General features: G+C 38.6%; 1 protein-coding gene across 1 annotated transcript in view; it reads left to right on the forward strand.

Moving 5' to 3' along the window:
* The window catches only part of CDH2 (cadherin 2), a 119,839-nt gene that overhangs the window by 75,856 nt on the left and 17,099 nt on the right, over nucleotides 1-26,884 (forward strand). The window contains 12 exon segments of the mRNA XM_055799987.1: nucleotides 4,010-4,236; nucleotides 6,040-6,186; nucleotides 7,165-7,320; nucleotides 9,090-9,234; nucleotides 10,270-10,442; nucleotides 14,982-15,119; nucleotides 15,482-15,667; nucleotides 17,522-17,778; nucleotides 19,191-19,333; nucleotides 20,580-20,813; nucleotides 21,186-21,419; nucleotides 23,066-23,205. Of these exon segments, the coding sequence (XP_055655962.1) occupies nucleotides 4,010-4,236; nucleotides 6,040-6,186; nucleotides 7,165-7,320; nucleotides 9,090-9,234; nucleotides 10,270-10,442; nucleotides 14,982-15,119; nucleotides 15,482-15,667; nucleotides 17,522-17,778; nucleotides 19,191-19,333; nucleotides 20,580-20,813; nucleotides 21,186-21,419; nucleotides 23,066-23,205 (2,180 nt within the window).

Consider the following 26,884-nt stretch of genomic DNA (forward strand, 5'->3'; position numbering starts at 1 on the left):
TCGTTAGACCTGAGAATGTGTGGTATAGCTCTCTAGTGCACTTTAAATGAATTTGAATGTTTAGTTCTTAACATTTTGTACACTACACATGTATGGATATGTTGGAATTACTTCCATGCAAGGGTGTTAACTTGAAAGCTTGCTTTAATACTCCAGAGCTGTAGATTTTCATTTTAGACTGTTGTGGTCACAGAGGTCCTCTCTTAATTATTTTTAACAGATTATACTTGTGTTAGTTTTAGGACAAGAAAAGACTCCCTAATTAGAACAGTAATGGTCTTTGTCTTAGGGTCTAATGTTTAATAATATACTAACACTAAATACAATTCTTCTTCTGTTTAAAGACAGTTTTTGTAAACCCTTATGCATGGCCTTATTTTGAGCATGTGAACTAACTGAATTTACTCCCGTGCTGTGGATTACTGCTTTGATATGACCAAAGGTATTATCTTTAAAACCCACATATAGGTGTATTTCAGATTATGATTGAGTATTTCCTAATGCTTTCAAATATATACTTCTAAGAAGCAGATGCTTTTCAGAAGATGCAGAAGATACTCAAAAGAGAGGTATTTAAAAATCCACGAGTTGTTTTTACAAATTACGAGATACATCTGGTCATTTATGCAGAGCGTTATTAAAAAGCAGTAAAATCATATACTTGATTACACTTTCTACTGCATATAAAGTGAGACAAAGATGCTGCGTAATATATCTAGTTAACCTTTTTTAAAATTAAAAGAATCCATATGATTGATCTGTCAATGTAAAGTAACTTTCTGAAAGCATGCCTTCCTTTTCTGTGGTTGTTAGAAAGAACATGGTTCGTATAAACAGCCATTTTTCTCAGTGAAGAAAAAAACTTCCTGTAGCATTTTTTAAAAAATATTTGCCTAAAAGCCTACAGTCAGAAATCGCTCTTTGTTCATCCCAGTTGAACACTGAAAAATGAAGCAAAGTGATCAAAATCAAATTTACAAGACTGATAACCGTGCAACGGGGGGGAGAGTAGCTACTGCACAACCTGTACTCTGTCAAGGGAATTTAATTATAGATGGTTATACTTGAGTATAATTGGTTAACGTGTGCGCCTTGCAAAGGGAGAATAATTTTCAGAAAGCATTGAGAATTTTATATGTTTTTACCAGGATACTGTCAAAGGAAAGGGATTTTCATTGAATTTCATAATATACAGTTGCCTGGAGGAGGAATACCAATGAAGTGGCTAGCAGGGTGGGGGTTTTTGGCTACAGGAGTCTATATGTAAGAAGATGGGGGGGGGGGCGGGGGGGAATCCTCTTTATGAATTTGCATATATTTAAAATTAATATATTACATTACTGTGCCATAGTGGGAAATAATTTTTCATAAAATATTGTGATATCTTAGTCTTTTGGACTGTACTAATTTTAAAATTCACATTTTTGAAAAACAGTAATGATCAAAGTTTAGATTAATATTCATTCTTTTTCCCACTCTCTGCTTTTCAGAAGTATGTCTGAGTAGAGTCAGAGGTGAATCTGGCTTGCTCTTTGTCGTTTCAGTCAAGACACTCTTTTGAAGAGCAGATTCTGAGAGCAGCTGTAGCTGAGATGTGAGGTCACCAGAAGCTCAGAACTATGGGTTATATTGCTGCGTGGTTTTTTTCCTTAGTCTCTTAATGTGAACTGTTTCTAGCTGAGAGTTTTGTTTGTGAACAGACATGACGCTTGGAAGAGGACCAGCCTTCTCCATGCCTGGGGTATGGGTGGTCCTCGCCTCTGAACCCAAGTACGAGCAGCACTGTTTGGTAGTCTAGTCACTAAGTTCCTAAATCATTAGATGTAGTGGCTTCTGAGTAAACTGTTCTTGGACACCTCTTTATTTTTGTGCTAAACAATACAGAATGTCCAGATCTGAAGGCCCACTAATCAGAATTACAGAAGTAGGACTGTGGCAATGATTTCTGCGTGCTGTCATTGTTGTTTTAACTGATACTTTTATATCCTTGGCTGAGAATTGTACATTTTCTCAGTTGGCTGTTGCATTCCAGCATACCTCGTGCATGGTAAGCTGACTCAAACTGCAAGCCTTGGTGTTGAAGTGTGGGAGATCGCTGGGATGGTCAACATCTGGAAGCTGGATCTTTTGTCAGTTTTCTCCTCTCATGTGAACAGCAAACCAGAGGTTCTGCTACCTTCTCCGTATCTTGCAGACCTGTAGTCTGTAGATCCATAGGAAAGGAAGTCAGTTGTACTTTATGGAGCGGGTAGGATGGACTCAAGGAGCAACAGGGATTGCCTAGAGTATAATGTATATGAAAACTTAACACAAGAGCCTAATATTTATTGGCATTTCAGTGAAGCACTCTCTCACTGTTAATGAGGAAGATCTGAGGCAACATCTTACAAGGAGGACTACAGGAGGAGCCCTAGTGGTGAGGCTTCAGCCTTTTACCTGGGCAGATTTGCTCTTTAGAACTCTGTGGACATGTCACGCTCATCTCCCCAAGGTGAGGCTGGTGTTTTATGGAGGGAGACCTTCAGACTCTGCAAGCTGTCTGGAAAGAGCAGTATCCCTGCCCAGCCCAGCAAGATCAGTATTAAGATTGAATTGACATTTTATCATTCATTTGGAGGAGTGCTGTGCTTTGTATCATTTTTGTACATGTTGGACCCTTTTAAAGTACAATCTTTTCTGTCAGGAGAGGGAAAATGGGGGACTCTGGATAACTGAAAGGGGTGCAGTAAGGAAACAAATTCTATATGTCATCTGAACAGCAGCTCAGTCCTTGAAGTTCAAATACAGAAAGGTACAATTCTTCTCTGTACCTTCCTGGAAACAGTGCGTTAGAGAAGAGAGCACATGATGCATGACATTTAGTAGTGATTTTTCTTGAAAAGGGACCTTTAGGTTTTGAAGCTAAATAGTTTGTGCATGGTTTAGCACAATATAAAAAGTCCAATAACTGAAATGAGGCATAAAGTCTCATTTCATCTTCACCTTCACTATGTGCATTTCAGCACAACCTTCATAATGATGTTTTGCACTTCTATTGCCCATACAATCAAAATATTTCATAATGCTTTGGAAACATTAAAGAATGGTCATTGGCTATAAAAGCACGCTGTTTTTTTTTTTGTTTTTGGTTTTTTTTTTTACCTACTGTTATTTGCAGTAACCCAGAAGATAAGTGGTAGTGAAAGCAATTGGGTAAAGAAAGCAGCAACCTGTTTTCAGTTCTCTTGTGCACCTCACATCATTATCTATAAAGCTGTTTTTACTGACTTCTTGTTTCAATGTGTATCTTTCCAACAGGACAAAAGGAGGAAGCGGGGTGTGTGTGTGTGTGTGTGAGGAATTAGACTAGATTAATGGACTTGTGTGTTACTTGAAACAGCTTCTAACAAACCCAAAAAGTGAAGTCTTTAACTTAGATTTGCTCTGTGAAGTAAGTTTTTATTGCTTCCTCTGTCTTGTAGATGGTGGATGAGGAAACTGAAGCCCTTAGCTTGTAAGTGACCTACCTGAGATGATAGAGCTGAGTTGCAGGCTGAGCTGGGCACAGAAATTAATCTCTTAACAGACTTGTGGGTTTCTGCCTGACCCTGGTTGGCAGAGAAGGCGCTAGAAGCACAGTTGTGTTTGCAATTATGGTTGCAGTGTAATTAAATTTGTTTTTAATGAATTGACTTGACTGGATCTTTCTGAGGCTTGAGATGCAGCTGTTCCACTGGAAACCGACTGAAACATAGTGTAGGATGTGGATGGAAATAGTTTTCTTGCTGGGGTGGGGCAGGTCTCTGGGAGGGAGGCAGTATATCTAGGGTTAAAACCTTTGCTTTGAAGGATATCACTGTTATGTGGACTGACCCCTAAAGTACACATCTTGTTGCTGCTATTACCACATGCAATTATGAGTTAAGTCTTTCTGCTTTTGAATATTTGTTCTTAATGCATTTTATGTCACACTGAGTTCAAGTGGGCTGTTTTTTCATTTTTTGCTATTCATTTTCTGTCTGTTCTACAGTGAGATTTCAAAGCTGTGACGGAAACAAAAAAATACTCTTTGGAAGCAGTGAACCAGAAGATTTCAGAGTAGGTGAAGATGGTGTGGTCTATGCAGAGCGAAGCTTTCAACTTTCAGCAGAGCCCACAGAGTTCATCGTGTCTGCTCAAGACAAGGAAACTCAGGAAGAATGGCAAATGAGAGTGAAGCTAACCCCTGAACCAGCCTTTGCAGGGCCTTCAGAAAAGGTAAAACAACTAAATTCAGCTGGTATAAAAATGTATCTCTGCAAGCAGGCCTAAAAATAGGGATTAGATTCTGTCTGTCGTGCACATCTCCATGAGGCAGTTTATGAATGGACACCTAGTGCATGCAAAGATGAAGCTTTAGAAGAACTGCACAGTCTGGTGTTCTGTAGCTTTGCTAAGGTGTGGAAAGACATGCCTTAAGTATATAGGATTCATTTATGTTGGAGCGTTTTGTTTGTGTAGTTTGAGATTTATACCTGAATTTTAAGTCGGACACAGTCATTTCTTTATTTTAAATTGCCTGAAAGTATTACAGTATTTATTCAAGCAGTTAAATATAACCACAAAATAAACAAATCTGTGCTAGAATGCATCAGTCACGTTTATTAGATGGGAGCTATAGATTCACAGCAGTAGTAGGAAACCATTTCTGGCAGGGAATATTGGCTTTGTCTTGTCCCTTCATAATCAAATTGGAGACTGTAAATTATTCATGAATCCAGCACTGCTTGATAAGGAAGATAGTCTCCCTCTGCTGGAAGCTGCCATAGAACAAACCATGTACTACAACAAAAATCAGACCTAGCAATATACAAATAACAATGCATTTTCTTTAGGAAAACGGTATTGGGTCTACTACCTTTTTCTGGTATATTACTTGCTGCCTGCTGTTTCTTACCTTCTCTTGTGAAGTGCTTGGTTTACAAGTAAGGAACAAAATTTATTCATAGATTAACATACCCGTAATAGGTGCATTAATGAGTATAATGTCCAAATAGACAGTGTGGTTATGCAAGACCCATTTCCTGAGAACAATTGGAGACCAGAACTGTGTAAACCTGTGTTTTGTTTGTTTACTTGATGATCGTTTTAAATCTGTTAAGCCATGTTTTTAACAAAGGAAATCTTGTCATTTTGTCTGTAAAAGTCTAATAAAAGAGCAGATGCTTAGATATACCAGGGCATGCCCTGTGCTTTATAAACATCCAGTTCAGGCAGCTTTACCATCAACAGAATGTAGAGTAGTGGAATCTGGCCTTCAGCTGGGCATCTGTTTTTACTCGGTGGCATATATGATTAGATTTAAAAAAAAAAAAAAAAAAAAAGTTTTTGTTTTAAAAGATTTGGAAAACATTTTTGTTGCCCTGTCTCCACCCTTAAGCAAGTGCTAGATGTGTGCTGGCATCCAAAGGGTGAATGACTGCAGATCTAGAAGGGAATAGGAAGGGAATGTTGACACCCAGCAGAGATTAATACCCAATGTGTAAAGTGGGTCATCTACTGCATCCATCATGGCTGACATAGGTTTAAAATAATTACAGCATTAATTCTATGGGATTTAATAGGGTCATAAATATTTGAGACATTCCTTACCAGTATGTATTAAACTTCTCTTGGAACTCAAATTATATTTTAGCACACCCAGATCTAAATTTAATGTACAGTAGCACATTACCTGAACTGAAGTTCTAGCTAATGAGAAATACATAAAGGCATAGTATTAAATTCTGCAAAATATTAACCACTTTTCAGAAAGTGCAGTATAGCTTACACAGTAGTGCCATGGTGTAAATGGTTTATAATTCCATTTTTTCCTCAAACTAGAATAAGAAAAAAAGAAAAGGAGTTCTTAAACTGGTTTTTATCATACCGCACTGTGAATGCAAATCAAACAGGTCTGTGAACACAGAGGAAGGACAGCCTTTCAGTCAATTATGTAATTGTATCTGAGCTACTTTGTAATGCCTACTATTAATTCTCCTTCTAACATGTGCTTAATCCTGTATCTTGTACCTGGGAAAGGACCAAAAGAAAATTGAAGACATCATATTTCCATGGCAACAACACAAGCACAACAGCCCTCTGAAGAGGCAGAAGAGAGACTGGGTTATTCCTCCAATCAACCTACCAGAAAATTCCAGAGGACCTTTTCCTCAGGAATTAGTTAGGGTAAGGAAGTTAATAGAAATACGGTTTCAGCGTCCCTTGAAGAGCTCTTCAAGAGATTTTGTATAAATGATGTCTTGTTCATTGTCCAAACATTTCATCAGTCTTTTGGGCTGGCTTCTGTTGTTACCTCTGCATAGCAGGTTTGGCTGCATGTACTAGGTTTTTTTAAGTTGTCGCTGTGCTCCTGCACTGGTGGAAGGTGACCTTGGTTCAGGTGGTAGGCACTGTGTGGGGGTGAGCAGTAGAAGTGCACCAAGAGGCTGAGGGAAACAGGTTCTGATGGGCTGAAGACACCAGCTATTCCACAGGGCTCTGCAGCACAGGTGTGGCCGTTGCCAGGAGCCCTGTGCAGGAGAGGGCTTCCAACTATGGTACTGGTTGGTCATTCATGATCAGTTTGTTGAAACTTGGTAGAGCATTAGCCCAAGTTGATAGGATGTGGGTTTGCTCTGTTCTGTTGATGTGCACACTGGTGGCTCCTCACAGATGCACAGCCCTTTAATTTTTCCCTTGGAAGATGAGACCAAAGTTCAGCCTTACAAAACCAGGGAGTTTCTAAAGGGCTACTGCCAGTAGCAGAAGGCAGTCTGTAGCTTTGGTCTGGGAAGATACAGGAGGGAAGAGAACAAAACAGACTTTATTTCCTGTGTAGTTTTATGATAGTATATGTTTTCTCTAAGATCTAAACAATTCTGTTTAGGTTCAGAATACTTACTTGATTTGGTTTAATACAATTCATCCTATTATGAGAAATAAGCAGGGAAACGTTTATGTTCCTGAAAATTCATTGACCAGCTTTCTGACAAAGACTGCAACCGAAAAATTCAAGCTTCATACTAACTTTATGCTATTTCCAGAATAATTATTTTTATAAATTTAGCCTGAAGGTGAAAAAAGAAGCTGCTGCTTGTCTTGGCAGCAGTCTCATCCACCGGTTATTTGTAGCTAATGTAAACATTGTCTTGTTTGAACACATAGATTAGGTCTGATCGTGATAAAAGCCTCTCGCTACGGTACAGTGTGACTGGCCCAGGAGCTGACCAACCTCCAACAGGCATCTTCATCATCAACCCCATCTCAGGACAGCTGTCTGTGACAAAGCCTTTAGACCGGGAGCAGATTGCTTCTTTTCATGTAAGACTTTAATTTACCATAAATCAGATTATCAAATTGAAGATTAACGTCTGCTTCAAACATGACTTGAGCAGCCGACATTTAGTTTTCTGTGAGATATGGTTTGAAGAGTTTGTAGCAGATTTGTATTTATTGTACTTAATAAGGCTAACTCTTACTATGTTTAAGCAGCTTAGATACATTAACATACGTAAACAGTGATTAAGTGTATTTAGATAAAGTAATTTTAAAAGATCAAAATATTGATATTGTAGCTTATATTTCAAATACAGGCCATTGATCACAGTCTCCATGGTATTGTATATTTTTCAAAAGTTTACTTTTAATTCAGCAATTTAAATTAGGATGTGACTGCTATTAGAATTGCAGCAGCTGTAATTTGAGAAATGGATGGGAAGAATAACCTACCAATTTTCATTTTCAGGGGCAAATCTAAGCATTTTAATGGAATTGTAAATTAGGTCTGTCATCTTATGAAAATGATATTCTTTGCTCTAAAGAAATTGACAAAGTAGACCACAGATTCCAGTAGCAGTGGAAAACGAAGGTTTGAAGGAAGGGGGAGACCAGGCTGTGGCCTAAAGTTGTCTCTGCTTTTAAGAGACCACACTGAAATCATTACAGAAGTCACCCAGCTCCTAGAGAGAGTTACCAGCATGACGTGGATTAAAAACTTAAACCTGTGCTCGAGGAAGCCCTTCGAGTGCTGCCCCTGAACAGAGGATGCAGCAGGAGGTGTCTGGGGTCGGCAAGGGGAATGGTTCTCACATGAGAACAGCAGCTCTGGCATCCATAAGATTTTTACTGAATTTGGCATTGGCAATTCAAGATTTACTGACTTAGGAATTTGCATTTACACAAGTCATTTCCAGAGTGGTGAGTTAATAATGCCTTCTTACTCCTTTCTAGTAGGTTTGTAGCTAGAAGATACATATGTGTTTGTATACATATATATATATATATATATATATGCATGCATACATACTGGACTTCAGCAGGACTGCTACAGGAGAAAGTTGCTCTTTTTGCCTCACAGTTTGCGGGCTCTGGCCTGGATACATAGGTTTACATATTCAGAAAATACTGTATTCCTTTATTTTTGGCTGTCCCAATTCAAGATGATTTAGGTAAACCTGACAGTCAAAGGTAGTTACTCAGCCCTTTTTGACAATCAAGGCATTAAATTTAAGTGTCTCAGTATCTTTGAAACTCAGTCCATAAACTTTAGCTTAATTTTAGCCTGGAATTTCAGTGTGTTTACTGACTGATTTATCACAAGGCTTACCTTGGTGTTCAGGTAACACAAATGTGTTCTATATGCTTTCTATTCTATACGCATTCATGTCTACTCAATATACACAGTATCAGTCAAGAATTTTTGAAAGTCATGTCAGTGTTCATTCCCTGTGGATTACTAATAAATTGATAGCTGTTTAAAATATATCTGCATACTTTTAGAGTCTGTTTTCTAATTGTCATTATTAAAAACAGAATTATAAAAGACAGTAGGCATTGGTGTTAAATCAAAATTACATGATCTAAAATAATTTTCAGCAAATCAAACTAGTAACTCCTGTAACTTAGAAGAGTTTAGAAGTCTGAACAGCAGTTCCATTAGCAACCTGAAAACTTAAAAGATGCGTATGAAGGAGCAGTGGCAGATCACAAAATGCATTGAGCTAAAAATGTCTGGCCTGAAATGTCCTATTATTGTATCTATTTGTGCCTGTACATTGTGCAAATTCTAATACTTCCAACAATTTTTGCAGCTGAGAGCACACGCAGTGGATGTAAATGGAAACCAGGTGGAAAATCCTATTGACATCGTTATTAATGTCATTGATATGAATGACAATAGACCTGAATTCTTACACCAAGTTTGGAATGGGACAGTCCCTGAAGGATCAAAGCCGGGTAATAAATGGCCTTTCAAAATGGGGGGGGGAGGGGGAAGGGAGGTACACAATATCATTTTCAAGGTGATGAAGGGGGGTGCCTTTGGACCTTTTATTACTTTCAAAGGCGACTTTAATGTGATGAGCAATATCTCAGATACTATCTTACTATTCCACCTTATTTTTAATTCACCTTTTAGCATGCTGAGATTAGTTTTCAAAAGAAGAAAGGTTTATGTACATAAACTAAAGCAGAGAAGGCTTTAAGAATATGACTCTTCGGTTCCTGTTTTTGAAAATCTATATGTTACAGTTCTTACAGCTATGTTCATGATAGCCATTAGCTAGCAGGTCAGGGTATAAGAGACTTCCGAAATACCACCAGATCCAGTTCTGAATCTCATGGACTTTGAAAATACTGGGATTTGAAATCAAACAGTTTTATCTGAATTCTCAAGAAAACCCTAATTGTTGTTCACATCTCATTAAAATTCTGATCAGCTCAGACTGAAGTTTGCACTATGACTGAAACCACTCTCCTAATTCTCAGTAGTGGAAATTGCATTTGTTAGTAAGGTTAGCACAAGAAATGCATTTTCTCACTTTGCAATGTTGACTTGGCATTTGAGATGGGTCTCGAAGACCTTTGAAAGAGTATCATTTACACTGATTTTCAGTCACTATCAGTGTGTGCAGCAATTCTGAACATTAAGTATATTTCCTTTGGCCCAATTAATAACATTTTTATCTAAACGTGAGAAGCTTTGTTGTTACAGGAATGTTATTTATGGCAGAATTGTGGGATTTCATTGTTTATGGAGCTTCTTCAGTTATAAGCGAATTGATACTTTATAAACAGAAAGTATTTTTATCTCCTCTTATGTATTTTAATTACTCTGTTGGTGATTCTTGGGTTTAACTAGTTTGTTTTAAATAAGAGAAGGAATGTGCGGAGTTTACCAAAAGAAATATATGCTTTGACCATTACTTGTAAGTGATCTGTGTAATCTGAGTAAATTGTTTATATAATATCAATTATTTATCCTGCTGCTAGGAACCTACGTGATGACTGTTACTGCCATTGATGCTGATGATCCTAATGCACAGAATGGGATGCTGAGATACAGAATCTTGTCACAGGCCCCAAGCAGCCCCTCTCCAAACATGTTTACAATCAACAACGAGACTGGTGACATTATCACTGTAGCAGCTGGCCTTGACAGAGAGGTACGGAAGGTCTTGATCCTGTAGTCTGAGTTGTACTTAATATTGTGAAGATGCATGTTTTTTGCTGGTGACTTGCAAAAATATTTCTCCCCGTCCCTGGTCTGAACTTTCCCGCTTTCTTCACCCTGTTGGCACTGGTCATTGTCCTAGGCCCAGAATATAAAAACCTTCAGAAGAGGAAATTAGGATAGGGATGAAAACTGGACCCACACATTCTGGATGTGTAATCACTCCTGGTTCTGTGGGATCATGGAAAAGATCTTGTCTCATAAGCCTGCTTGCTCTTAAGGAACACGTACACACTGAAGCAGAGCAGTGCATATAAGGAGTTCAGGTGCTTGACCTGGGTGCTGAGGTGGAAGGTGTTCATCAGCTTCGGCCCTTTCCTCTTGCTGAGCTCCGTGGACAAAGAATAAATGGAAAATGGAATCGGCTATAAGTTTTATTTATTTTGGAAGGTCCAGGAGAATGTCTGTGCTCCCTCTGGTCCTTTTCCTTGCTTTTCATAGAGAGCTGGTAAATACCTGAAATCTGGATGCTGTGTTGCTAAATTTACAGTAATCCCCTGATTTGAATTTTGCTTAATAAAATAAACCAAGAAAAATATTACCAATTTTAAAATTTGAAAAACATGTTTCTATAGATGCCTCATAATAAGTAATAAACCAGTTAGTATTAGAAACCGCACAGATAGAGATTTGTCTTGAGGCCTGGACACACATACAAAACCTTTTTTTAAAAACAGTAATTATAAAAAATACTGTCTGACTGTTAGTAATTCCCTGCTACATGCTCGGTAAGTCCCATTCTGTCTAGAGAGTCTTTCACTATGCCCACCACTGAGAGAGAAGGTGCCAGATCCCCTGCTTTGGTTCACACATCTGTGAGGTGGAAATATAAATATTTCCCTCCAAACTCCAGATCTGTCACATGGACTAACTGTGCTTTTGAACCACTTGAAAACTTAACAAGAGACAAGCATTGTTTTATAAACAAACTGTAAAATCCAAACAAATCTTTTTTTCAACACATCTTGTTTCAACTTCTGTTTTACTAACCTCGTTTTAGCTCATTAAATCTGAAGGTTTTTTTAAACTAGATTTGCTGTTTGGCTTTTAGCTCTTTGCTTATGCTTATTTAAAACAGAGAACAAAAATACTTTCTGATGCTCTGGGTTGGCTATTAATATTCTGATCCATTTCAGTTTGAAAGGGGCAACCAGAAGATTTGAAAAGCTAAACAGACTTGGATATTGCAATTAATTTTTGAAGTTTTATTAATGTTCATTCTATTTAAGTTGGTTTAGAGGAGAATGGATTTCAGGAAAGGAAAACCCTGAACTTTACAGTATTGCCTTATTAAATTAAAAGAATGATGGGCAGCTTTGCCCTTGTTTTTAAAATCCCCTGACCATCTTTGACAGCTGAACTTTCAGAAGGACATAGTGATAACTCTTGAGTTTTATTACTTAGTGACTAGCTGTACCAGAGTGATTTAACTCAGAAGAAACCAGCTGTCTGTGGAGCTTAGACTCTTGCATGAACAGTTGGAGAAGCTATGTCATTTGCCATCAGTTTTCCTGATGGATCACTGTACTGATACCCAAATGAGTATTTATAAACATTTCTTGCACATGTTGAATATTAATGATTAATGTTAAATCATTCAAATATTAAATGTGACTAATATGAGATAAAATGGTTTCCTTCCGAAGCCATTGCTTTGCTTCCTTCATTTCCTGCGTCATTTTGTGGGAGTCAATTATATTAAAACCACCAGGAGTCTAGAAAGCCAGATCTGAATTGAGCAGGTCTTCTGACAGGGGGTGGGGGAGTGCCTTGTCGCACAAGGTTACTTGTCCACGAACCTTAGCTGAACTACCCACGTCTGCCATTCTGCCTTTTCTCTAAGTCTTAACTGTCTTTGTAAAGCCTAGTTAGGCACATGAGATACTAGACACAATTTCAAATTCTTAAATTATGTGATACGTTATTTATAGGCGCATAAGTGTTGTAGGCATTAAAAAAAAAAAACAAAACTGGTTCCTCTGATAGCATTCCTCATCTGCTAGTATTTTATGTTAACAATGCATTATCTGTGCTAATGTGCACAGGAGAAGAGTTGCTTAGGTAAGGGGACTCAGCTAAAGGCAGAAGAAATCTTTCACTTGCTATCCCAAAAGATGCTGTTTCATGAGATCCAGCTGTTCTTATTTCTTCCACTATTGCGGTGGAATTCACTTTAGCATTGAAACATCTGCCTTACTGCTGGAGGTGCCAAAGAAGTTAGGCAGGGTACTTAAATTTACACACTGACATTCCTCCCTCACATGAGGTTAATTCAGTGAAGTGCTCTTTTATTTGGCCTGTTTTGAAGTGGAAAGATGTGACCTGATGAGAGGTCTGTGTTCTTTCTTGAAGCTGCCAGTTTGGTTTTGGATGTGTTGCTGCAAAGTCTCTGTGCAGGCTGCTGACACGCTCCACAGCATATCCCTGGCTGCTTCTCAGCCCACAGTAAAAAGAGGAGAGCCACCTCCCCCAGTTTCTTCTCCATGCTTGGAAAGTTGTGTGCTTGTTGATTTCTGAAATTTCATTCCCAGCAATTGATCTTCTGTGTGTGAGTGCTGGGAAGGGAGAAGAGGAAACACACATAAACAAATATACACTGTCTTTTGGGGCATTTGGGGGGGAAGTTTCTAGTGCACTACTTTTGGAATTAAATAAGAAGATTGTACAGAAGTCGAGTCTCCATGTAATAATAATAATAATAATGGAGTTTCCTTAATGAAATTTGCTTCTTGGGATCAATGTGTTAAGACCCAGATGAATCAGAAGCACCTGCGATTTCAATAACGTAGAATCATCTGGCTGCAAGATTTGTTTCCATACTGCTCTAGATTTTATTGCTTCACAATAAGTAAAGTATATTTTTTTTCCTGGATGAAAGTGGTAAAAGTATTTCTTTGATTCTCTTGTGGCTGCTTCTCTTGTTGTTGTCATGAAGGAAACCTTTAGGATTTTTATTTAAGCCTTCTGAAGGTCACTTAGCAAGTGTGTTTTCCAAGCCAGAATTCATATACATATTTATGCATTATGAAACATATATCCTGCATCTCTGTATAAATAATACTCGTCTTGCTTTTTTAAGGAACCATGTGGTGTATGTGCAGTAATACACATTTGGGGTGTTAGAAGGGTTCCTTTGTGAAAGAGGACATGGGCATAAATAAGTTTCAGTGGGAGTCAAAGATTTATGCAGCTTAGTTTAAAAACTTTTTTTATTCAATAGCTCATATTTGCTGCTTGGAAGTGTGCATAACCATTAGATCTTTAATGTATGTTGTAGTGTCTGGCCAGAATTTGAAAGGAAGTTAGATACTGCCAGTGGGATTGACCTTGCTTATTTTTTGTACCGATACCCATAGCGGTTTTTTGTAAACTGTTTATGTGAGAAGTTATCTGTCATACACCCTAGTCTTTAAGTAGTGGGAGAAAATAAGGTACCAAGTGGGGAAAAAATACAAATGCTTTTCTTTAAGTATTTTTATTTTGCCAGAAGGTTTTTGCTGTTGTTAGTAAACCATTCATGGAAGTGGCATTTCAAAGTAATAGCAACTCCTTATGTTTGTGCAGTTTCTTTTGGAAAGAACTGAATAGCACATAGCACTCTCCAAGCTAGGAAACCGAGCTGCTGTATGGAAAAGGATGCACAATATTTGCATTTCATAGTGGAAACTGTCAGCGAGTTAAAATCAACTTCTCGGCAACTCCACACAGAAAACATCCTTCTATGTTGTTATTTTTTTTTTAATACAACCTTCTCGACTTTGCTTTAAACAGCAAACCTGTTTGAGGTCAGGCCTGCACTGGGCAGTCCCAGCCCCGCTGCCGCCTGGCTCAGAGGGCCATTAGCTGCCGCACATGGGGCGGGGGGGCAGCGGCGGCCATCTTCGGCCAGGGCGTTTAACGCTTAAGGCAATAGCCCATGTGGTTGTGCCTTCCCCCTTTCTGCCGGTGCCCTTCCTCCTCTCTGTTGGCCTAGACATCTTTGGTTTCCATAGCAATTGCAAGAAGCTGTAACAGCAGTTTTATGCTTGGGCTTGGCTGAAACAGAGCCCTGGCAGCTGCAGCCGTTTGGCCAACAAACTTACCTTGGCTCGTCCTGCTAACGGCTTTTGAGGACTCACCCGGTTTCAGTATATGCTGCGTCCCGGTTTTTAGCCCATTTGAAAAGTGTTGTTAAATCTATGATAATAGCATTAATTGTATAAAGTGGTTTTGGCTTTTTGAGAGTAGGACGCAGGCAATCTGTCCTCATGTTGGTGAAAAAAATCAGGCAGTAGTTCAGTTTAGCTAGATGCAACCTGGTGCTATATTCCTGTGGCACAAACTTTGCTCCTTTCTTTCTGGGTGATGTTAACTAGAATAAACAGTGTGATAGGCTCCACTGCTTAGTGAAGTGCAATTTTGGGAACACCTGCTGTCCTATGGTAATGTTAGTTTTGTCTAAAACTTATGTCGATGTCACTTTGTGTTTTAGAAAGTACAACAATATACACTAATAATTCAAGCTACGGACATGGAAGGAAACCCAACATATGGTCTTTCAAACACAGCAACTGCTGTCATCACTGTGACAGATGTCAATGACAATCCCCCAGAGTTCACTGCCATGACTGTAAGTACAGGGTGGGAGTAACTGAAGGATGTGCGTATTTGTAACCGTTCCCCACTTTTCTCATTATATTCACAGACAGTAAATATTTATTGCTTATTAAATAGTGTACTGGCAGGCAGAATTGAAATACGTGCAGAATATATATCCCTTAGATACAGTATTCTGCTTAGGCCAAAAGGCAGAAGCTGACAAGTGAATCAAGCCATCGGTTTTCTGGGTGGCCTCAGGTAAACCTCATTAGATGAATTGTCAGAGCTGCAGTGAAGGGAGATATGCTCCCTAACATTGATGAATGTTCAGTATGGTGTGGCTCTTGTGTGCTTCTGCAGCTGAGGTGTAAAATATTTTCTTGGGTTTTGCAGTTCTACGGGGAAGTACCGGAAAACAGGGTGGATGTGATTGTAGCAAATCTGACGGTAACGGATAAAGATCAGCCCCACACACCTGCTTGGAATGCGATGTACCGAATGACCGGTGGAGACCCGACAGGTCGATTTACCATCCTGACCGATCCCAATAGTAATGATGGGCTGGTGACTGTTGTGAAGGTAAGAGATGCTTGCACTTCAGGGAATTAAGCAGAGATGGAATAAGTGGGGAGAACACTGAGGGGGAGAAATGTGAACTCCTGAGGCCAGCATGATTCTGGGAGGAAAGTTAAATGGATGGGCACCGTCTTACGAAAGTTAGCCATCCACCTCTTAGAGCATTTCCCTGCTTGCACTATCAGTAGTATTCCAACTGATTGATTTTAAAAATCAGGCTAGGTAGTTGAAAATGACAGATTTTGAAGCTGTATTTGCCAAAAGATAGGAATTAGTCTGTGAAAAAACATTTGCTTAGTATTTGCTGCTAGTATAAAGAAACAGCTTACAGCCTCCTGGCCTCCATTAGTCGTCATGCTTGTTGTCTGCATTTTTTATGTCAACATGTTCCCATTAAGGAACAGATACAGGCAGCTGTGGCACAATCAGAGAGGAAGAAGTGATAGGTGGGAGGCCACTTGTACAAGAGGCTTTTAAGGACTGGCTATTTTTAAAACCTCATTTAAATACCTTTTATGGAATAACCTGCCTGTCTTCATTCTCTACCCAGCACAGCTCTGTGTTGAGAGGTGACTTATTTCAAGTGATAATAACAATGTGATTCTATAATTAAACCTGCCAGGCAGTAGCCACCTTTCCTCATGGCCCTCTGATAAAGTGTCTCATCTCTGAGTTGGCCTGTTCTGGTTTTGGCTGATCCACTTACAAAGTCAGCCATGAGATGCCAGTGTTCCCATTTGGAAATTAAAACATTCACCTTTTTTTTTTTTTTTTCTTCATGTTTTTCCTCTCCCCCCCCCCCTTTAAATCTTCTCATTATCTAGCTGACAAAAAGATACAGTCTTTGTACAGCTATAGTGGTAATTCACACTGGGGTTTTTTTTAAGAACTGCCTCTGTTTTATAACTACACTTCCCCAGAGGTACCAATTGTTATATTGCAGTCTTCCAGCAAGAATTACGTGTCTGTGCTTTGTAGCACTCCTTTAAGCACCCAGACATGGGAAGAGTTGGAAGCCTGCCAACAGTTTTTATTGGCAGTGCGATGAGTTGATCTGTCAACCTGTAATGAAGATTGGATTGTCTCTTGTCACTGACTGCATACTGTCACCTGCCAAGTGCCCCTGTAAGGTACAGGGTTCCTTCAAGCCTAGAATCAGTGTGAGTAGTACTGTGCATAGTACAAAGGCGAATCAGGGCTTGGGGAATGCCTCACTGCTGTGCAGCATGACAAAGGAACTCTAGCCTCGAACTGTTTTTACTCCTTAAATTGGACTTCTGGCTCAGTGAGGAAGTTTCCAAACTGAAGGTTGTCTGGACTGTGTAGATCGGAGCTGTAGGTATTCCAAAAGCAGGATTAGCTGGGATCACAAAGAGACTTTCTAGTGAAACATTAAGGGCCTGGGAATCTCTGATCATATGGGGCTAGGTATGGTCATGATCTTGTTCAAAGGAAACGTTCATCCTCATAAGAGAGAGAAGGCAGGGTTCTCTCCCCAGCAGAGCTCCTCAGGAGGCACGTCTGCACAAAGCTGGAAGTTTCTACATAATTTTCTGATGTAACTACTTGTTTCCTCAGTTAGCTGTGATGGCAGTACCACAGTAAGTTAAATCCAAGAATGACAAGGTTTCTAGTTGGTTCTGACTTCAAAACTGCTGCTTCTGCTGCTAAGCAAAACCCCAACCCAGTGTCATGTTGAGATACTACATTTATTGGGCTCTCTTTAGTCTCTGTGGTCATTTCTGAGAAAAACAGTACAAGTAATGTTTAAAAATGTTCTTTAAAGTAAAAACATTATTGTGTATCCATCACTAGTGTGAGTAAATGTTAACACTTCCTGCTCTTTGCTTTTCCCAGCCTATCGACTTCGAGACCAACAGGATGTTTGTACTTACTGTAGCTGCGGAAAATCAAGTGCCTTTGGCTAAGGGGATTCAGCATCCTCCTCAGTCAACAGCAACTGTGTCCATTACGGTCATTGATGTGAACGAGAGTCCGTATTTTGTTCCAAACCCTAAGCTTGTACGTCAAGAAGAAGGGCTGCTTGCTGGTAGTATGTTGACAACTTTCACTGCTCAGGACCCAGATCGTTACATGCAGCAAACCTCTCTAAGGTCTATATAAACATTTTACAGTTGTTTAACAGTTAAAATGCAGTATCTGTGTTATAGAATGGGTGGAGAGCAAAGAGACTGCATATGAAATGACTGCATTTACCATAGCACACAGCTATACCAATACCTCCTATGTGCAGTGCTCTCTGAAGGGATTTTTGGCTGTAGAGAAGGTGACCTGACCAGCATCTGTAGATCTGTAAACTGGGTCATCTTCTAATGCTAAGTCCCGCTTCGTCAAGGCAGAATGCAGTTATGCATCTGTGTTAAAGTATACATGACATCCTGACATATTCAGTCAGAGCAGACACATGCTTGTGTGAAATAAGATCATTTGCAATTTAAACTAACCAGTAATTCTGACATGGCAGCTGAACCACATCAGATTGTAGACCAAATCTGAAGGGTTTTCTTCTCATTTATTCTCCAGCAATGCCAAGTGCTGCTGTAGTCTATGTGTGAACTCTTGTACTGATAGCTATGATCATAATTGGATCATGATTTGTCCAATGTCTGAAACTATGGTAAATGAGAAAAGTTAAGAGAATAAAACATTGAAATCTTAAAGCATGCTTTCTCATACCTCATTTAAAACATGGTAATTCGCTGCAAAGCTAAGGCACAGCAACGGCCAGGACTCACGTTCCTTGCTTACCCAACCGCTTTTGTAACTCATGTAGAGGAAATTCCAGAACTTACCTTCCAAAATCAAGGTTCTTACAGATTTTTTTCCTCTTAATTTTTGTATACTGTTGCTGATATTTTGCTCGTTTCTGGACATAACCATCATAGACATGATAGCATTAGAACTTAAGGATATATGCATTTTTAATGACCTAAGATAGCTTGCACTTGATTAATGTCAGAGGGTGAATTTATCAGATAGAAGGATGGTTTTGGAAGACACTCCTCTTTCAAATTAATATGAGACATGCAGTACAACCAGGGTCTCTAAAAAATTTACTTTAAGTGATACTGGAAAGCACTAGAATATTGCGAGTTAGTGCTACTCTTAACACTGCTTATCCCTCTCTCCTGCTCTCAGCACTCTGGTAAGCTAAAAGGTAGTATGAACAGCTCTGCAGGTATAGAACAAGCGAGGGGGATCCTGAAATGAATATTTTAATTGAGTGTGAGTATGAATATCACATAGTTCATGGTAATTGTGTGATTTCCTCCAGTTACATGATAACTTACATGGGAGGGCACTTCAAGCATCTAAACATAGGACTGGTTTTTTAATGTGTATTTTCAAGAATTTTAGCAAAAAAGCTTAATAAACGGAAATCTGGGAAATACTGTCTTCAAATTCCAAAAATATGTTCAGAATACAAATTAAAATAGTAATTCTGTCTTTGTTGTTAATATTCATGTTGGCAGACAAATAACACAACTTGTGATCAAATACACAGGTACTCAAAACTTTCAGATCCTGCAAACTGGCTGAAAATTGACCCTGTTAATGGACAAATAACTACTACAGCTGTTTTGGACAGAGAGTCAATATATGTGCAAAACAATATGTATAATGCAACGTTTCTAGCTTCTGATAATGGTGTGTATCAACATTATATGTTTTTTTAAAAAAGCTTTCTTCTGTGTGATTGAATGACATTCAATTTTACTGGGACAGAAAGCAATAAATATATGCTTAGAATACATCCAGTTGGAAGTCTGTATTAGTATCAGACTTTGTATATTTCCCAGCTACTTGAGGAAATGGGCTGAACAGTAATTCTATAAGTTTGGGGAAAGGCACTAGCTTAGTTACATTAATCAAGTTTATAGAAAACTGAAAAAAACCTGCACAGGAGTGCAGTAGGCTGAGTGAATGCACAGCACAGGTTAACTTTACAGGGAGTAACTTGTTGGGGTAGGGGTATTGTATTTTTCCACATTCAGGTTACAGAAGTGCAGAAGGGAAAGTGTCTTTTCATTATCAGTTTGTTAATGATAATTAAGAGTCTCTGCTCAGATATGAGTCTTGATTTCTGCTGGAGTGCTGTACTATTCATAGCTGATACTACAAAGATGGACAAGTGCAGTTACGAACGTTCTTGGATTAGAGGGAAAAACTGAAACACTGAGGCTGTTTACCTTGGAGAGGAGGCAAATTGTAAAATTTTGCATACTGATGCAGTATAACAAATCTAGATCAACTATTTCTATCTGTTTGACTCTTTTGAAGGAAAAAAAATTCAAATGGAACTGGAAGATTACTGGGGGCGTGTGTAGAATGAGAACCATTGCTAATTATACTGAGAAATTCAGTGCCACATGTTCACATAAATGTGTGACTTTTGTAAGGTTTATGGAAGCATCACACATTTGATATGGATAGCAAGAATGTCTAGAAGTAGCATGCTGAAAGTTAGTATTAGAAAGAATTTAAATAGCACACTTGTGGTAAAGAGTGATCATAAATATTCAAAGTTACAAAAAAATTTCTCCAGAGGAAAAACTATCCCAATTTTGCACGTTTTTCTTTGAGGCACTTGACATGGATTGTCTCTGGAGATGAACTGGCTGGCTGATCAATAAAGTGGTTGAGTCCCTGATCCATAGATCTACAGTTATTTGCTGAAGCTTGCTGAGTAGGGCAAGTTTTTTTCTGAGGGCAGGTTACATAAGAATACGCGTGTTAAGCAGGAGCAGTGACAGTGTTAGATTGGCTTGGTAAAGACAGAATCCCCAAACTGGGGTGAACCATCTGTACATGGTAATTGAAAAGTTTTGGTATAGCTTCATTTAAGTAATTTTGCAATTGGAAACAGGTTCAATGCTGGTTTCTTTTCTTTAAGGAATTCCTCCGATGAGTGGAACTGGCACACTTCAGATATACCTGCTGGACATCAATGATAATGCTCCCCAAGTGAATCCAAAAGAAGCCACAACTTGTGAAACGCTACAGCCTAATGCGATTAACATCACTGCTATAGACCCTGACATAGACCCAAATGCAGGCCCGTTTGCCTTTGAGCTCCCTGACACACCTGCTAGCATTAAAAGGAATTGGACAATTGTTCGAATTAGTGGTAATTAACAATATAGAAATCTTAATAATTTTAAAGAAACTTTTGCATATGCTTTTCTGTATCTTAGTAATTTTAAAGAAACTATTGCATATGCTTTTCTGTATTTTACTTCGGTGTTATTTTGCAACGCACATGAATTTGCCTAATATGAACAGGAAAGCACCTTAGTGTATGTCCTCCAAAGAACAAGGAATTTTAAGAAAGAAAATATGTTCACAGTAATGAAGAAGTCTGTTATCATGAGTGTCATCTAGTGGGTTGAACAATAAGTTAACACAGAGCTCAAAGATGAGCTGTTTTTGCCAGTGCTATTTTAAACATGAGGATGAGCAGTACGTTACTTTTTAACAAGCGCCTTATTTTCACACACAGGTGATCACGCCCAGCTCTCTTTAAGGATCAGGTTCCTGGAGGCTGGTATCTATGATGTACCCATAGTAATTACAGATTCTGGAAATCCACATGCTTCTAGCACTTCTGTGCTGAAAGTGAAAGTTTGCCAATGTGACATAAACGGAGACTGCACTGATGTTGACCGGATCGTTGGCGCAGGGCTGGGCACTGGTGCCATCATTGCAATTCTGCTTTGTATCATCATCTTGCTCAGTGAGTAGATAGATCTCTTTTATTCTTGTTTTGCAAGTACCAGCTTATGTTTTAGTACCTTGACAAAGACAGGGGAGTAATTAAAGACTCAAGTCCAAGAATTGTTGCTGCTTAGTTTAATGTCTTGGACAGGTATTAATACTTTCCAACAGTAAAGGATTAGCAGTCAGCGAGACAGATCATCACTAGCACTTGTGTGACAGTCAAGACCCACAGTGGGTTTGTGAAGGAGAATTTCCATTTATGCCCATGGGTACTTGTTAACGTTACACCAGCAAGTGACCAGGTTGGAGATGTGATTAGCCCCAGACATCTAGTTGCTCTTGTGCTGCTGGTACTCTGTGATTTGATGCCACCCACAATGGGTAACGGTGCCTTTAAAGAGTTCTCTGTTGTTAACCGCCACTGTGCTTCAGATTCATGTAAGTAGGCTATTTGAGGATTTTGGAAAGTAATACATCACAGCCCTTCATATAAGGCACGACAAGCAGGCAGCCATGCAGAAACAGAGATGTGTACATTTAAGCACTACATAAAGCTGTGCTAGTATTTTATTTTTGTGTCAAGTGCGTTCAGTAAGGAAAATGACTGAACATCATGACTAAGTGTGTGTCCAGTGTAGTAAATTATCTGCTAGCTGTCCTACACGTTATGGTTAACGTGATTTCTGATTGTGGTGGAACACAAGGAAGGGATTAACCTGTTCAGAGTATAATGTGCACCTAGTCTACAGAGTGTACAAAATGGTGGAAAGGAGTAATTTAAATAAATAAATAAACATATTTGAGCCTGGCTAAGCCCATAGCTGTGCACAAGTACAGTACAATTATTTTCTTGATACGAGATACACTTAAAATGTTAGGTATTGAATTAACAGAGCCTTATTGAAACTGTCAAGTCCTTTAAGATATTCTTCATATATTGACATTCTAGATACAGTGGAATTTCTTTCGATGAAGATCATTGTAATTGGAAACATTCCTATTGTATCAGAAAATCATTTACTGACATTTATTCTGTTTTATTTCTCATTCTCTAAATGCCACTGTGTTTTCTTCAACCTTGATTCTTCTTACTTCTAAACATGAATCTAAACTTGGGCAACAATATGGTCTATTCTCATGGACTGCTGAGCTGTATGCCAGAATTGCCTAAGCTTGATAATGTTCCAATGTCAGAATTACTTAAACTGTATAAATTGCTATATATTCTTGGGACATAGCATTAAAAAAATAGAAATAATGTAATCTTTTAGAATTCTTGCCATGACTGTGGAGAATCCCTTCTGAATCCAGTGGTTTATGAAGTTTGGTCTTTTTTACTTCTTTTCATGACAAATTTATTTTGCAGATGTGGAATAGGTTTGTGACTTATGACCTTGAATATGTGATTGATTTCTACAAATTGCCTGTAGTAGGTCTAGTTTAAACATCGCTTGCTTAAGCTGCCTTCTATTAAATATTTTATTAAAAAAACCCAAACAAACAAACAACAGAAAACCTCATCCAGAACAGTCAAAGCTGACCATCTTGGCACTTTTTTTTTTCTGTCCTTTTTTTAAATCTTGATGTTAAGTTTGTACAATTTTCTGTGGCTGTACTTCAGAATCAAGATGTGGTTTTGTGTCTTCCTTTTTTGCAATGTAGTTTTAGTTTTAATGTTTGTGGTATGGATGAAACGCCGTGATAAAGAACGTCAGGCGAAGCAGCTCTTAATTGATCCAGAAGATGATGTGAGGGACAACATTCTGAAATACGATGAAGAAGGTGGTGGAGAAGAAGATCAGGTGAGGCATGATTAATAGATTTGCACTTCACACTGCACTTCATTTTGTTTCCATTGACACATTATGATAGGTAGTTAATTTCTGCATTAAATGCTGAAGGCAGTAAGTAATTTTTAAAAACCTGAAATATATTGTTGTTTTTTTGTATTATGTTTTTCAGTTCCAAAAATACCAATTGCTTGTCTTCCGAATGAGATGTAAAACCAGTATCTTGTCCACTTACATTCTACAGCATTCTGACCACATTCCATCTGAGTCTCTTATATTTAAATGAAAATTAACATCCAGTCTCATTGTAGTTTGAAAACCTTCTTCACCCCTTGTCTGGAATCCTGTTGTACAGAATCACCAGTACAGAGTGCCCAATATAGTCTGTTCCAAATACGACCCTTTTTCGGTGGTGGGTGAATGCCTCCCTAGATGTACGGTAATGTTGGCTATTGACAGATTGGCCACTACTGGGATTTCAGCTTGGAAAGTATTTATGTTTCAAGTAGCTGTCAGGGCACATCTGCATTTATTCAGATACCTTTCCAGGCAGGTGCCATATGCATTTACTCTCATGTCACCTCTGGTTGAACCACTGCTTATATGTCAGAGGACTAGAAGTGATGTGTACATGCTAAGAATAGCTGCTTTTTCTCTCTCTCTCTCTCCAAATTAGTGAATTTCTAAGCAGTGCAACTTCCTTCCTTCAGAGGAGGTTTATTAAGTGGTTTATGAACATGACAAAGAGTAGATTTATGCACTTTATTAGTAGTAGAAGTAAGTAGAATAATTGTGAGGGGAACAGTGCATATAACAGAGCCTAAGAAATTTTCTAGTAAAAAGCCTTGAAAAATTAAGTGCATTTCTTCCACATCCCCAGTCACAGTCATCCGGCACTTATCTGAGAAGTGTCTCCCTTCACTGGTACAGACATTTATATCTTCCCTCTGTTTGCTTGTTTGTCTGAAATTTGTGTTCTTATTTTCGCGTAATTTTCGTGGTTGCTGCATTTCCCCAAGTACTGTTCCTACTTCCTGGCTTTTCTGCATATCTTTCTTTCTAAGCAATATGCAAAGGAAACTTCCGTTTATGTAGTTTTTGAAAATTGCTTATGTTATTAAGTAAATTGAGGACAGCCCTTTGAATCTATGTATCTATTCCAGTTGTTTGTACACAGATAATTTGAGTACAAGAACTTCATCCTGTTTGTGCATCTTTTACTACACAGAAGAGTTAGAAGCTTAAAAAACATGAAGAAAACTTCGTCTTGTGAGAACTAATTTTCCAGTTCACATATTCTCCAGCTCTTGTTCACCCACAATTCTCTGGAGAATCTGTTTGGTAATTTTCATGTGGTTTTGATTTTTAGTTATTGTCCACACAACCCTCAGGACAGCCAGTAAGTTTCTCAGAGTATATATTGTTCATTGGGAAGGCACAGGTGATGCTAGAGTAGTGTCGGGAAAGGTTGTGCCACAGGTCAGAAACTTTAAGCATTGTAACAGCATATAGTGAGAGTAATATCCTTAACAGTTCAGAAATGGTGCTGAAGTCTCTCTTCTGTCCATCTTGTACTGTGCTCCTTTCCAGTGAAATCACTGTCTTTGCAAGAGGTATGGTCAGGGTAGTACAGCAGGAGGTAATGTTGTATGAATGCTGTGGAGATTAGCAGGATGTAAACCATCCATAAATGCAGCCTTTCACTAGCAGTGAATGAGCGTAGTGCAACAAAAGGGAAAACTGTCAGTGGGTGGAGTAACAGTAAAGTGATAAGAAATGTTTAATTAGGATCATTTCTTCTCACAGTGAGCAGAGGAAGCACATAGATACAGAGCGGTTTAAGGGTTTTATAGAAAATTGAATAATTTTTAGCCACAAAACCCCTGCTTGCTTTCTTAAGACAAATTTTAAGGCCACTGTTGCAAATTAATTATCTTAGCTACCAGCCACATAGTTCAGATACACTGGTCCCTTTCCTGATTCATTGAACAGTAGACCATAGTGTTTGAAGGTATAAAAGGTCTTTATACACTCCTAACAAATGTTGCAGGAAAAGAAAATAAATGCTTGTACAAAGTGTAGCAAGCTTTTAATAACCACTTCTGTAGAAAGAGGTTTAGACCACTGTGTAGGCAAAAAGTGGGTATGTTCTCCCACAGCTCCAAAGTTAGGAATTTGTGCCTGTCCAGAATGGCTGAATAGAGAGAACAAATTTTCATGTAGGCACGTAATTTTCTGTCTGCGATGGATGATGGAAATAAGTTCTGTCTTGCTTTTCCGAGAGGTGATTTTACTTTGTTTTGGTTTGACATTTTGTAAAATCTGATTTCTGCCTGTACTTGAACTAAATGATAATAGTTCCTAGGTTAATTTGTTCTTGGTTCCCTGCTTGCCCCCCTTCACCTCCGGTGCCCAGGGGAAGGAGGAAGGGATTATATTTGGTTGGGTTTTATTTGGTGTTGAGTGCATTTTATGCGAGATTTAAGAACTTGAAATGCTAAGCTTTTGATGAAATGTCCCAACAAGTTCCCTACAAGTAGTAATCTCATTTTTGCAGACTGTGGCTTAGCAAAATACTGTACAAGCAAAGCTGTGGGCAAGAGGCATTGGCCATAAAGATCTTTGCATTTTTGTCAAAGTTAAAGTAAGCGTTAAAGTGTCAAAGTATTCTAAAAAAGCATGAGACTGCCGTCAAAAATCTATTTTCAGAATGAGGCCTCATAGGATAAAACTGCCAGTGTTCTATTAAAATCAAGAAAAATTATTTCATGTCAACCTTGCATCCACAAGTCATCAGCAAATGACAGAGGAAAATGCTCTACATCCATATTAACTTTTTATGATGCACTCTCCCCAGAACCATTACTATTGATTGAACAAGCAGCTTCAGTAGAAGGCACTGCACAAGGTGACTCAGAAACACAGAACCATCCAACCCAGGATGCATCTCATGCAGCAGAATAGAAGGGAATGCTCAAAGCTTCACGGGAATCTCAGTAAAAACAGTATTTTAAAAGCTTCAAGTATTTTCATAATCTGTACCTTTTACAATTACTTACTTTTATTTATAGCAAGCAAATTACTTAGGCCTTTATAAAATCACCTGCTTTTCTGGATGAATACTTGAAGATTTACACTGTGCGGCCTCATATTTTTCTTGTTTATCCCAGATGTTTGGGTGACTTGAAGATCTGGCTGGTAGTGCTTGAAGATAAGTGATAGAACTTAGGACTCTATGCATCCTGAAGCAAACTACTTTTAGACTTGTGGTTTTTCTCTTGGACTAATTTAGGAGGGTTTATTTATTTATTTGGAAGCTATGCATTTGGGTTTCTTAGCTGTTACAACACACCCAGAAATTCCTAAAGCATGGTTGGCATGTTCCTTCCAAACACTTTGACCGTGCTATCAGAGTAATGTCTCCCACAGCAAATTTGATGAGTTCCAAATTCCAGCTAGTTCTCTGCATCATGGCAACTGTCAACAACAAGGTGGAATTCCTGCTTGGTTTTGTTTTGTTGGTTTGGATTTTTTTTTCCTCCTGTACTAGCATTTCCAAGGAATTACGATGTGAAGTCTGTCATAAAAGAGCTGTTTATTCCATCATGAAGGTCTCCTGTTAATCCTGTCAGAGGATGGCCTGCTTTGTTCACTGTGACAGACTGAATGCTTGTAAAGAAAACTGAGGTTC

Source organism: Falco peregrinus, chromosome 3, assembly GCF_023634155.1.
Source record: "Falco peregrinus isolate bFalPer1 chromosome 3, bFalPer1.pri, whole genome shotgun sequence".
NCBI lineage: Eukaryota > Metazoa > Chordata > Aves > Falconiformes > Falconidae > Falco > Falco peregrinus.